We start from the raw sequence: 14237 nt of genomic DNA on the forward strand, positions 1-14237 counted from the left end.
TTATGTTAATATCAGAAACAAGGATAAAATAGTGATAAGGACATGGACTGTGAACGCAGTTATGAACTGATCTGTATAGAACAAAACAAAAAGGGTGGTGGTGTATGTGGATGAGAATTATAATTATAAAGTAGAGAAAGAAATATCAACTGTTGTAGACAATGTGCATGAATGCCTTACAATTGAAACAAATAGGGAAAAACAGAAAAATATAATTATAAGCTGCATCTACAGAAAAACCAGATTCTGACCTAAGCATATTTAACAACTGTATAGAGGAACACTTTAACGTGGACAAATAGGATTATTTGTTGGTGGTGACTTTAATATCAACTTGTTAAATCCAAGCAAACGTAAAGGTACAGAGGATTTTATTAACACCATATTGGCTTATTTCCTAAAATCACACAACTCACTAGACTAGGCGTTCACTGTGCCACATAGCTTGACAGTATGTTTTCAAATGATTTAGAAAGCGAATTAGAAAGTGGACAATTAGTAAATGACATCAGCGACCGCCTCCCAGTATTTCCATTGTATAATTGTTATAGCAGAAAAAGAACAAGAAAATAAACCATTTCATGTAAGAGTTAACACTGATGAATGTATAGAGGTACTTAGAAAATATTTTTTAAGCCAAGACACATCATCCCCTTTTTGTCTTCATACATGTTCTCTAAAGAAACAAGTGATCTATGTCACAGAATGACAACTCGCTCTACTTCTACCCCTTTCACATGAAGCACTGTTAAAATGCCCCACCCACTCATTCTGAGTTTTTTATGTTCTGTCTCATTAAGGTGGGTCTCCTGACGCATTGCAATTGAACAGCTCAATCTTTCAGATGGGTAAGAATTTTATAGGATTATTTATTCCATTTATATTAATTACTTGTTAACATATCCATTTTTGTAGCCTAAAGTTTTTTTCCCCTTAACATACATAAATAATTTATTGTTTTTCCCTTGTTCAATAACTGTGATCAGAGTAAAGTCAAAAGCCATAGCTACATAGAAAATATTGCTTGCTGAGAGACACAAAATGTTAAAGAAACAATAGTTTTCCTAATAGGGAAAAAAAGATAAAAATTCCAATACTCTAGTGGCTTGCCCCTGAAATGAGGTGAACACATTATACAACCAAACTCAGGTTGTGCTCTAATAATCAGACCCAACTGAATTAATGGCTGCAGCAAGTGTGTTTAGAACGTGCTCCCAAAACAGAAAGGCAGTGTTCCTGTAATAACCCATACAGTTTTTATTGCCTACCGACAGATGGGGAAACAAAAATAATTTGGCAAAAAAATCTAAACACTTTATGTGTACTGGTTTCACTGTGTGGACAAAAACCCAATGGAATCGGCATCTGCATTTGAAGCAACTGAGTCAGTGAGATAGTTAAGTATGCTTTTACGGGTCATTTGCGGCCACTTCTTCAAGTCATCCTCCCATCCCTCAATAGCTGCAGGTAGAGATAAAACAATATTGAATGTTTCCACATATTTTTGGCCTAAAATCTCTGACAAAAGCCGGTTAGCAAGTTGCTAACATGTAAACAATTGGCGGTTCCGGTTTGTGGTGAAAGTTGTACCTATAAATCATGCAAAGCCTCATGGGGCTGGTATAAGATGGACAGTGTCCATGCATATCAGATACCTCTTAAAATATTAATGCCACCACAATATGAATGGCGTAAACGACATAATTAAGGAGTTAGCCAACATGAGTGTCAAGAACGTCACTGAATGCATTTGGATTATGTGTCCCCCAACAAAAACAAAGCCAAATAATTATATTCAAAATATCCAATGCAGTTATATCTTCAGGTAAACCTCTAAAAGCTAGTATACAGAGCCAACAGAAGCAGAAAGCTCAATGCTACTATCAAACTAATGGCCAGGACGTCATTATCCACACAAAATTTATGTCTAAAAGATTTTGCTGTAAATCTCGTTTCAGAAGAGAGAAGGAACTGACCCTTCAATCAGATCAAGTTTTTCTGAAAATTCCTCTTGGTACTGGCAGTCCATAAGTGCTCCGTGCAACCAAGGGGGACTTTCCTCAGTGGGTACATTCCTGAATAAAATCTAATTTAACCAGACACTTCAAAGAGGCTCTGATGCTGGGGGACAATGCAAAGAATTGTGTGGTTTAATCCATGCTAGAACTCAATATTTTGACAACTACTTGCAACTTCGGCATAATGAACTTGGACTACAAGTTTAGTTGTAGTCCATAAAAAAAATATGATGAAAAAAAAATTACCGATTCAATAAACCGACTAGCCAGACATCATTGCTGTGGTTCCTGCAGTACCACAGCAAATGCATTTGCAGTACCACAGCATTTGCACCGCAAATGTGGTGACGTCATACATAAGAACACGTTACAGGTAATATAGAAAAATAGACTGAAAAATATAACCCAAAAATAAAATAGAGATATCTATTCATATCTAGGCATTAACGGGACAGGATATATTAAAGTTTTTTGCACTCCCAGACACTCAAACTACACAAAAAAAATTATTTAAGGGTTAAAATAGTGACTTTGCATGACATGTAACCTTTAAAATAAGATAATGCAACAAAAACGTCGTATGCCAAGTTACGATGTCAATATTTGATTCTTAAATTTCAGACAGACACAACATCAACCTCATGGTTTCAAAATTTGTAGAATCACCTGGCCATGTGTGGCTCTGAAAACTATTGGGGATGCATAGATATGAAAGTTTGGGTACCGATATCCAATATTAATATTGCTATTACAGTCAATAACGGATATATTTTTTTTACTACCCTTTAAATACTTTACAAAAAACACACTGCAGAATTTAACACTGCTTCAGTTAAACTACCCATGCTCCCTTGCTATATCACCATCAGTGTCACATGACCAAACAAATATCACATGACCAACCTCTGCCAATTCCACTCCAAAAACAAAAGGCTACAAGATGGAAATAAATATTGATTATCAATATCAGCCCCGTTTCATTTATTAAACTGATACTAATATGTTAAAAAAAATAATATCGGTCAGCACCAATGTTAGCGTCAATATATTGGGCATCCTTAAAAAAACATAATTGAAAACTAAGCTGCAAATTTTAATTGTGTTCTTTATAGAATCAGAATCAGAATGGAATGTGTGAAATTAAATGTGAATCTGTCTATATGGACAGATTAAATTGCTGTATTTTGGGCCGAAAATGTCAAAAAGTGTCACAAGGCACTGAATCTCAAATTGTATTAAAGTGTGCACACAGAGTGGTGAATGTGATTTGTGTCAAATAAGCACTTTGGAAATGTCTGCATGACTAGAATGGCGCTACACAATCCATTTCCCAAATGACTTGGACCAGTTTGTCTCAGAATAACATTTGTTGTAAATTTTAGTTCAATAAATAAACTGAATAAAATTGTTTTCACATTTGAATGTTAAGAGTGGAATTCCTTTTGTTAATGAAGGATTTCAGGTAGCAAAGGTCAAATGTCAACTAAAAACTCCCCCCAGTTTAGGTCAGGGAATGCAAAGCAGTTGTTTTTAGTTTAAAATATATTGGGGGCATATGTTTTAATGCAGAACTTAACTCTTGTAATTCTTTCACTTTCAGCTGAATTCAAAACAACTTCATCTATAAAGAACCTGCAGCTGATTTTTTATATTGTATGCATTAAAATTCTTAAGAAAACAAAAACCTCAAAGGACTATACAATCTGATGTTGAACTCAAACTCTACAGGCCTCACTTAGCATTTCAGTACCACATTCAATAGTATAGGAAGATTGATGTCATAGGAAAATAATGCTCCAGCATTGACTTTCTACTCATTTCACACTGTAGCATGTAGACAGTTGTCTCGTCAGAAAAGCCAGGCTGCCACAGATATCAGGACATTTCAGAAAAGATTTGCTGAACAGTCATAAAATCTCACATATATACTGCACATGAGCACCATTGCAACAATGACTCATAAATAACACCCCTAAATTATGGAGTACCTCAAGGTTCAGTTTTAGGCCCTATTTAATTTATTTTGTTTTTGCTGCCTCTTGGACATATTTTTAAGAAATGTAATATCTCTTTTCACTGCTTTGCTGATGATGTGCAAATCATCAGCAAAGCAGTGAAAAGAGATAATAAAACTCACGTTATTCTGTTTGAACAAAAGAGCCTTATTAGTTAAACCTGATGAAATGTGGTTCCCTTGCTTCTTTTTATCAGTATTCTGTTAGGAATCTTGGTGTCATTTTTGACAGTTGTCTTAAATTGGATAAGCAGGTGAGCTCTGTCTTGAAATCAAGCTTTTTTCATCTGCGCCTTCTAGCAAAGGTTAAATCTATCTTCTGTCTTAAAGACTGAGAAACGTATCCATGCCTTCATCACTGTACATTTAGACTATTGCAACTTATTATATAAAAATATGGACCAATCTTCTCTACAGCATCTCCAAATGACTCAAAATGCCACAGCTAGACTTTTAACTGGAACCCAGTTTCAGAGCACAAAACACCAGTATTGGCTTCTCTGCATTGGCTGCCAGGTTCTTATCAAATTGATTTTTAAATTCTTTTATTGGTTTTTAAACCTTTACATGGCCAAGCTCCAGTTTACCTTCAAGACCTTCTTCATAACCATTCCATCTCTAGAACACTTTGGTCAAATAATACATTTCTCTTACATGTTCCTAGAACCAGACTGAAAAGCAGAGGAGACCGGGCATTTACTGTCACTGCTCCTAATCTGTGGAACAACTTACCTTTTAAGATTAAATTTGCCCATAGTCTGGAACACTTTAAATCACTTCTTAAAACTCATTTTTATTCTTTAGCTTTTCCATTAGGCCTGACATTGTAAACTACTTGCCCTGTCTGTTTTACCTTATGCTTTATTCTTATGTGTTTTATCTGTCTTTTATGAATACTGTACAGCACTTTAGTGCAGTACAGTTAAAATGTGTTTTTAAAGTCCTTTATAAATAAAACTGACATTGACATTAACATTACTTAACTTCTCACTATGCAATGTACATGCTTCACTCACCACCTCAAGTGTCATGCCGGACACTTGAAATTACGTTATGTATGTGTATTAATTTAGCCAACTATCTGGCCACTGGGGGCCCTCATACAGCACTGTAGTTTAATTACTGGATGGTCTATTGTTATGACAAAAAAGTAAACAAAATGGCAACACCACAGAAAAACAAGCACCTTTCTAACTAACCTAATATATTTTTGATATACAGAGTATGCATTCTGTATACTTACACTTTAAGTGTAATATCCTGCCTAATAGGACTTGAAGTTTGACAAAATTGTCATCTTTTCCTTCCATTTAGGCCCTGTAACATGCTTTTACATGTGCCAGCAAATACAGCAGGACAAGAAACAGCATGACTTCAGTTTTCAGTAAGACACTTAAAACAGTTCGAGTTTTAAATTCATCCAAAATATATATATATATATATATATATATATATATATATATATATATATATATATATATATATATATATATATATATATAAATGCTAATTCAAAGTGGTCTACAGAATCCCAGCTGCATGTCTGTTTTATGCAGGTTTCGTGTTGCAACAGAAGCACTAAAACCACCTCTGCCAACAGTCCAAAAATTATCTGTCTAAACCATGAGACACTTCTTTTACTCTCTGATATGTTGCACCAGCAGGTCACTCTGAAAATACACCAGTAGAGCAGCCTCCTCACTGCAGAATTCATTTACATAATCCACGGAAAGCAGCCAAAGCTAAACTTTATGGCATAGAGGGAAGCCTGAACTGCAGGCCGTCTTTGATCCTGGGCAATAGTGAAACTTCAAACCCAGGTCCCCTCCTCTTCGCCAGAATTGAGAAGAATAGAGAGCCCGCAGAGGAAAAAATAAATAAACAGGGGGTCTCTACCTCTCTTTGGCTTTGGGAAGCTTTCGTGTAGGTGAAAAACCACTTTGTCCACAAAGTGCTGGATGTTGCTATTCTCTGGTCCCCGAACAAACACCATCCAGTCGTGGGTGAAGCCTTCCGCCGTGGGTTTCTTTCTGAATTGGGCGCGATGTCCGAGTTCCAGTTTCACCTGAACAGCTCCCTGCGGTACACAATGCTGCCGAGTTAATCAATACGTTTTGAAACAAATATTTATAGAGACATGCATCAATGCGGCTTAATGGTAAATATCGCGCCATTATGCAGTCTCTCAGGCCGATTCACCTGAGGAATGCATTCTGTTAAATTAGCGCTCTGAAATTAAACAAGTGAACAGCGGATTCATGTGACAGGCGAGTCTGCGCACATTTTACTAAACTTCCAGATAAACAAATGAGTCGGACCTAAAATGCTCTGAGATAATATAACTGTAAAAGAACTACTCTACAGTGATGAAGACAGGCTGACATTATTCCAGTTGAAGCGCGCGACACTTTGCACCTTTAATAAAAGGATGGCGTTCATCTATTTTAAAAGCAACGTTACTGAAAGCAGTAAAACGCTTTTATTTTGTTGGAATTATTTCACCACAGTGTTTTAGGTTACAGTTATATACCGCAATATTAACTCATAGAAAGCAGGTAGTAACTAGCTAACTGCGGCTGTAAAATCCTCTTGGGAGTAAAGGGAAAAAAAGAAAGAAAAAACAACCCTCCGCTGCGGTCCGTGCGACTAAACAGATAAATAATCGAACATATATTCATATAAAGGCGACAGACTGGCTACTCACCGAGCCGGCCATCCTTCAGGCCCCACGTTACTGTTATATCATAGAGAATTAGTTTTAAATGAGATTAAAGGTGAATACAGTTTGCCTGTAACGGCGGACATGGTCTCTCCTGGACCCAAGTCAAACTGAAGACTCTCAGAGGCTCGCCGGCGGTCAATACCTCACAGTTAGTAATACCGTTTCCGGTATACACTTTCAAAATAAATTCAACGAAAGTTCGTTTCAGGTTCGGGCCGACGAATTACAACCAAAATCGTGAGGGCACTTTATAAACCATATGTTCTTATATAGAATTCCCAAAGATGTCATTTTATTTGAAATCAAACAACCTCATTCAAATTAAATTACAAAGAAATTCCTCATTATTGATCCAACCCTAACACTCTTGTCCCTAGTGGGGCCGGGAGGGATGCTGGCGCCTATCTCCAGCTAACGTTCCGGGCGAGAGGCGGGGTTCACCCTGGACAGGTCGTCAATTTGTCGCAGGGCCTCGATATTGATCATAATACAATAATAGTAGCAATACAGGCCTTCATATTACAACAACAACATAAAAAATTTATCCTTTTTAGGTGAAGATTTACTTCGTAGAAAGTTCTGTTTTGAATTTGCATGTGGCAACAGTGGAAAAATACAACAACTTACCTTGGTTAAAAAACCCCAAAAACAACACTTTCCTTTAACAGGAAGAAACATTCAACAGAATAGGGTCAGTATGAGTGGCCTCCTGCCAAAGGGCACCGAAGATAGACAAATAAGGGGGAAAAGACAAACTTTAGAAGGAATTTCTCTGTAAAAGAAAACAGTATTCATACTTTTTTAAAGAATCTGTAAGGCATTAGTTTCATTAGTGGTTTCATCTAAGAGATAAACAAATTACCACAAATATGACGGGCCCCTGGTGTTCGCAGGTGTTTAGGGACTAGTGCCGAGAAATAACTAAAATTGATGAATATTTGAGACTCCCTCTAAAATGCTCATAACTGCTTGTTTTTATAGTTCAGGCACCAAATTTATATTAACATGCATTGAAACGCACAGTGAAAGAAAACTTGGCATCTACCATCTTCTATATATCCTCTTTGAGGAAAATCAGTGGTACTCCTGGACTGGCTACTTTGGAGACCCCACCCAGACCCTAGAGTTAAAATATAATTCAAAACAATAAATAAAAATAATTTGTCTGAAACTATAAATCTGAACATTATCGTAACTAATTTAATCCAAGCCTCTTCAAAAGGTATGCGGATTGTGCTGCTGTGGGCAGTAAGAATCTCCAATAGCAGTCAGTTTTGCAACAAATCTCATAAAGCCTCTGACTGATGACTGTTGATGTATGACATTTTATGACAGTAATGACAGACATGCTACCAGTTCAATATCTAAAAGAGGATATTCAACAGCAGGCTAACAGATTCTCAACAACAGCAACAATTGTTGGCAAGCACTGCCAATTGACCTCGTTTGCTTTTGACATTCCACCTCTGCCTGACCATATGGCTAGAAAGCCGTTAGTGACATTGGAGTCAAAGATATGAGCCATGCCCAGTATGATCAATAGAAGACAATGTTTTAACTTTCCCCTTCTCTGCTCTTCTCTGTCCATTGACTGGCCACAGATTATTTTAGGTTCTTTGTTATTAAATAAAATGAAGCTAATTGAAATATGTTCTCCAGACCTTTATTTTGAGACTGAAGCTCTCCTACTCCATTTCCATTTCCAGGTAAATTCCAAAAGCCTGACAGTTGAAAATTTGCGCAGGCGCAGTCTGGTTGTACTCATTTGGATCACATACAGAGCACGAGATGCAAGCCACCAATAAGAGGAGAGAATAAATGGTGATCCCCAACCACACAGTGTTATTATGTTGCCTTCATATCCCGAGGGGAGCTCGAAATGGAGCGTTTTTTCTGCAGTTTAAACGCAACCCCATATTTTATTATGACTATTATGACCAAATTTCTGTTATTTTACAGAATAATAAATGAAAAAGATCGAATATAAACCTAGTATTCTGTAATGAAAGAAAGAAAAAAGAATGAATGAATGAATGAATGAATGAAAGGGAGGAAGAAAGAAATAAAAAATCACACAGAGAAAGGAAGGGATAAAATAAAGAAGAGAAATACCTGTTGTGACTGTATGCTCATTAAAAATAACACTTTAGTAGAACTCCGTGGACAAGTCGCCAGTCCATCAAGCACAGACACACATTCAGTTTTAGAATATACTACTACTACTACTACCAATAATAATAATAATAATAATAATAATAATAATAATAATAATAATAATAATAATGAAACAGTGAAACAGCACGCTGCAATATCTTTTTGTGAACGGGTTTTTAGTTAACCTAGAGAAACTAAAAACCGTTCAGTTTGGTCCTTGGAGGATGCCGTACTTCCATGTGAGTTTACGGCGGTCTGCAGTGAGCTGAATGAGGAAGGTACAGTTTAACAGCATCTATTATTGACTGTGTTTTATTGAAACCGAGATGTGTATATTGTTCAGCGGCTCTCAAAAGATTGGATTACTGCAGTTAGAGTCGACTGACACGTTCCATTAGCGTGTAGATAAGTTATATCGCTAACTTCTTATTAGTGCACTTATTAGCATGTCGGAGAGAATCTAGACGCCTGCGTTCACTGCCTGGAAGCTCAATAAAGGGCTGACCTAAAAGATTGAAACCTTCCCGGACTGTTGGTACATGAAGCAAAATAAGGTCGAGATAACAGTTAATCTTTCGGACCGATGACGTATGAAACGCGTGAGCCTCTTAGCATGAAAAGCTCTATTTAAAACCAGATTTAAAAAATATGTTGTCTTCAATCATCTTAGCCTTCTGTTAATGTTAACGCTCATTGAATGGTAAGTAAATGCTAATAATAGAGTAATTTTTTGCTTTCTTCAGTGATTTACAAAAGTATCACGTCGAACTTTTCCACATTTTACAAAGTTGCAAACATAAAATTCAGTGTGATTTATTGAGATTTTCTGTGACAAATCGAGTATGGAATTATTGTACAAAGCAACGAGAATTGTCTTCTTGACATTCTTTAAACAAAAAATGAAATAAAATGGTCTGAGTCAATACTTTGCAAAACCGCTCCATAGTTCCAGATGCAGTATTCTGTACTAAATCTCTACCAGCTTTGTACAGATAGCTCTTTTTGTCCATTCTTATTTGAAGGTTAGCTCAAGACAGATTGGATGAAGAGAGTATCTGAACATCAATTTTCAAGTTACATTTTCTCTGCTGGATTTAGGTCCGGAGTTTGGCCGCTAGGCCAATCTAATTTATGAATATTCTATGATCTAAACCAGTGTTTCCCAACCCTGGTCCTCAGAGCACGCTGCCCTGCATGTTTTAGGCATTTCCTTGCTTCAGTCCAGCTGATTTCAATTGATGACTGATTAACAGGCGTTTCTTGAACTGCAATGAGTTGAATCAGGCATATTAAAGCAGGGAAACCTCTAAAACATGTAGGACAGTGTGTCTTGAGGACCAGGGTTGGGAAACACTGATTCTAAACCATTCATTGTAGCCCGACCTGGATGCTTAGGCTCTTTTATTTTGCTAGACGGCAATGCAAGTTTATTGGTATAGCAGATTCCAGCTGTAAAGTAACTTTAAATGCTTTACATGATGGTACACAGAAGGAACAATAGGAGTGTGTTGCAGTAGGATAAGAAAGGAAAGTAATAAAATGTTATGAATTCAGATTATGATGTTCCAGCTACTATTAATCAAAAGCAACTATAAACAGGTGGAGTTTACTTTGATTTGAAGAAACTCAGTGTTCCAGCAGTCTTGAAGTTTTCTGGAAGATTGTTCCAAATCACAGGAGTATAAAAATTGCTCCTGTGAGTAAGCTACTTCTCCATATTTGGTTCTGATTCTGGGAATGCAGAGTAGACTACAACCAGAAGACCTGAGAGGTCAGGAAGGTTGATACAACAACAGATAGTTAATGTATTTTGGTGCTAAGCCGTTCAGTGATTTGAAAACTAACAGAATGTTATAGTCTATTCTCTGAGCTACAGGGACCCACCCAGTGTTGAATTGGGTGGTGTGCTCTATCTTCCTTTTTTTAGTGACAACGCCAGCAGCAGTGTTCTGGATCAGCTATCCATTTTCAGGCAGCTTCAATCAGATAGCTACAGCTGTCTGAAGTTTTTTTTTAGGGAGACCTGTGAGGACACTGTTTCAGTAATCAGTGCAACTAAATATAAAGGCATTGATGGGTTTCTCTAGATTTTGCTGGGACATTAGTCCTTTAATCCTGGAAGTGTTCTTCTTGTGATAGAAGGCTGATTTTGTAATTGTCTTTATGTCAGACTCCATCTCTACACCCAGATTCTGGAAGCATCTAATGGCAGCATATATACCTTAAACATTCTGCCAATAAATGTGATCCTTTGTGTGATTCTTACTAACTTTGATGTAAAGTTTCCTCATCACACAAATAAGTCACTGTCCTTTAAGGAAAATTGAAGCCAATTAAGTAATGTGCCAGAAAGTCTGACCCAGTTCTGCAGTCACTCTGGTAATATACAGTGGTGAACAGTGTTGAATAGTGCGCTAAGGTCCAGTAATACTAGTACTGTGGTTCTAAAGGTGAACATCCACCCTAGGTCTTCTCCAGCAACTAACAGATTTTCTTCCAGGATTGTCCTGAATTTAACTCCATCCATCTTCCCATAAATTCTAAGCATCTTCCCTGATCCTACTAAAGAAAAGATTCGACATGGCATAATGCACCTACCACCATGTTTCACCATAGAGATAGTGTATCCAAATGCAGTAGTAGTTTTCTGCAGTTTTGGTCTTACCTGTGCAGAGCACATTCCTCTTCAGATTTCTGGTGTAAAATTACAAACAGAAATTCTTATTGCTTTATTTTTGCCACTGTTCATTGAAGAGCAGATTTGTGGGGATTACAACTAACAATTCAAGTTGTTTTGCAACAAATGTCCAGAGTCCACATTCAAGTGAAACAGGAATTATCAAAGACAAAGAAATACATGAAACATCATTCTGGACAGCATATGTACTTGTGCACTATCGGAACAAGTAAGAGTCGGGCCGCGGGCGGGGCTACTGACCGGGCCCTTTATACCCAAATAATAAAGCTCATGATAATTTAACTTGTGTCACCACCACAGAGAGCAACTATGTCATTCTGAAATCCATCTGACATGAAGTACAACAAACCAAGAGAACACCAGAAACATCAGGCTACTGGTCACTAATGATGAAACAACACAAATTCAAATCAGTTCAGAACTGCGGATGGCGATCGGATCATTTTAGCACTTTATCAATTTCAACTCAGAGCCTGGAGCAGTTAGCAACTGCTGAAGCTAGGTTTATTGTTGACACTTGAACCGAGCATGCAGCAGCGCGGAACGAGGAACAAAATATTTGTTTTGACTTTTTTTCCATCCTTTTCACTTTGCCGCTCCATGGAACTCCACTCTTGTTAACTTAGTAGAAATGCTCTAGCTATTCTATTGCCAAGTGACTGATGATGACCTTGGTAGACGTCTGGTGACAAGGTTTACCCAGAATACTCTTGGAGACAATGTGGACGATCCACTTGTAATTTTGTGTGTCATATGGTTAAATGTAAGAGTGAAAATAAAGCCAGTCATGTAATACAACATTTTATTCAATATTTTACACCCCCTATGTCACTAAAATTAATCGGTCTTGTAAAGTTTTTAGCAACCGTGAGTCAACAATGACTGGGGCAGCCTACTATATAATTTACTGGGGCACCATTCAGTGTATTCTTACATACACCAGACTCAACAGGAGAGGGCCCACTTATCCCAGCTCTCATTAGATGTGATAAAGGCTTGGATCCCAGTAGTCATGTTTTGCCTCCCATCCGGGGCCCCTCTAGGCTCGGGCTGCCCTCCACCCCCACCCCCACCCCATGAAGCTCCCGCCCCTGTACTTGTGGTTCCCATTTCATACTGCATTTTGTGTAGTGGCATTTGTCCAACTGTTCTGGTGCTGTTTACCACTGGAAGCAAAACAACCACACAGCTTGATGCTGTCTCCACCAAACTAGATAGTTTGTACAGTGCTATGCTTGATTTTATATCAAGCATAGTTATTGCCAGAGAGGCCAAATAGTTCCATCTTTGTAATTATTGACCATAAAACCTCAACTCCAAAGGTTTTGGGGTTTTTTTTTGTTTTTTTTTTGAGTGAGCAGCAGCAGATATCAGGTGAGCTTAAAGATTGTGCAAACATTTTGTTTTGCTTTATTTTAAAACCTACAAATTGAAATAAATTAGTGGTTCTATAAAAAATAATTTCCATAGTTGACATTTATAAGAAAAACTATGTTATTTTTTTTTTTCGAAAGATCATGCAACATTTAAGTCTATTAGCAAATTTATTTATTGGGACTCTGAATTCTCTGAATTGCAAAACTTGCAGACCCCTACTTCGGAGGAAGGCGACAGAAACGTGCGGTTAAAAGTGGAACCATGTAAAATTATTACAAATTTCTAGCACTGTATACAGCTCTAGTGGTTAATTGAAGGATTGTTTTTCTATAAATCTGTGTTGCTTTGGTGGCACATTGCATTTCTTTATTTGCCAGCTAAAATCCAATCATCGAGCAGAGCCCTGTTTTAAATGATCGTAGATCTTTAGTAAAGCAGAAGAGAGTATGCGTCTGTTCAGTGTGTGCGGTTGGTTATTCACATAGTAAAGCCCGAGCATTATTTCTGAACTCTAGTTGGCTCAGGCAGCTCATGCATTGTCCCCAGTTGTAATACTAATGCAGACCTTGCAGTACAAGCCAGTGCTTTGTTAGTTGGCTGTAAAGTAAAACCTGCTGCAGAAGCCACTAGAGCAGAACACTTCTATATGGTTTCAGAGGTTAAAGGTTCAGCTTTTCATTGACCGATGAGTTTGAATTATGGACATCAACAATCAGCTTTACAAAGTAATCTATGTAATTGTAAAAATTAACTTTTCACACTGCTACTAAACCTGCTAAAATCTCTATAGAAGATGGGTGAAGATACAGCAGAATCTAAGCACTGATGCAGTACATGTATAGATTCAGACTTGCTGCTCACCTACCTGTTAATGTAGCCACAAAACAGAGGTGGATCCAGTGTGGAGAGTACAGGGTTGTGAACAGCCAGCTGGTTTCTCAGTAGAATAAACAGCATGAGGTTGAATAGGGTTAGGTGGAGTTGGGTGGGTTAGAGGTTTGGCATTGTACGTTATGCAAATCATCATTGCCTTAATGTTTGTAAAATTCATATGCTGAGCTCTTTCTTTTTGGGGAACTTCTGAGTCAATTCATCTCACTGGCATTTCCTACTCCCATTTCCTACCTACAGATTGCTCCTTTGTCTTTCCTCCGTTTTGTATTCGTAAACAAACCATTTCGCATCCATGTATTAACATTTACATTTTCTGTTTAATTTTCTATCTCGTTAAATATTTTCATTTTATATTCTAAA

General features: G+C 37.4%; 2 protein-coding genes across 3 annotated transcripts in view; one reads left to right on the forward strand and one right to left on the reverse strand.

The window, feature by feature from the left end:
- Positions 1-6868, reverse strand: part of mllt3 (MLLT3, super elongation complex subunit) — a 69476-nt gene extending 62608 nt beyond the window's left edge. For both annotated transcript variants that reach the window (XM_023346337.1, XM_023346336.1), the window contains exons 1-2: positions 6737-6868; positions 5929-6109 (exon numbers count right to left, since the gene is read on the reverse strand). In XM_023346337.1, coding sequence (XP_023202105.1) covers positions 5929-6109; positions 6737-6748 — 193 coding nt within the window. In that variant the 5' untranslated portion in view covers positions 6749-6868. The remainder of the gene's footprint in view (positions 1-5928; positions 6110-6736) is intronic.
- A 2262-nt stretch (positions 6869-9130) lies between these two features.
- The window catches only part of focad (focadhesin), a 78042-nt gene continuing 72935 nt past the window's right edge, over positions 9131-14237 (forward strand). Inside the window, exon 1 of the mRNA XM_023345616.1 lies at positions 9131-9186. The gene's annotated coding sequence lies outside the window, so the exon portion shown is untranslated. The remainder of the gene's footprint in view (positions 9187-14237) is intronic.

The sequence above is a fragment of the Xiphophorus maculatus genome, chromosome 14 (assembly GCF_002775205.1).
Source record: "Xiphophorus maculatus strain JP 163 A chromosome 14, X_maculatus-5.0-male, whole genome shotgun sequence".
Lineage (NCBI taxonomy): Eukaryota > Metazoa > Chordata > Actinopteri > Cyprinodontiformes > Poeciliidae > Xiphophorus > Xiphophorus maculatus.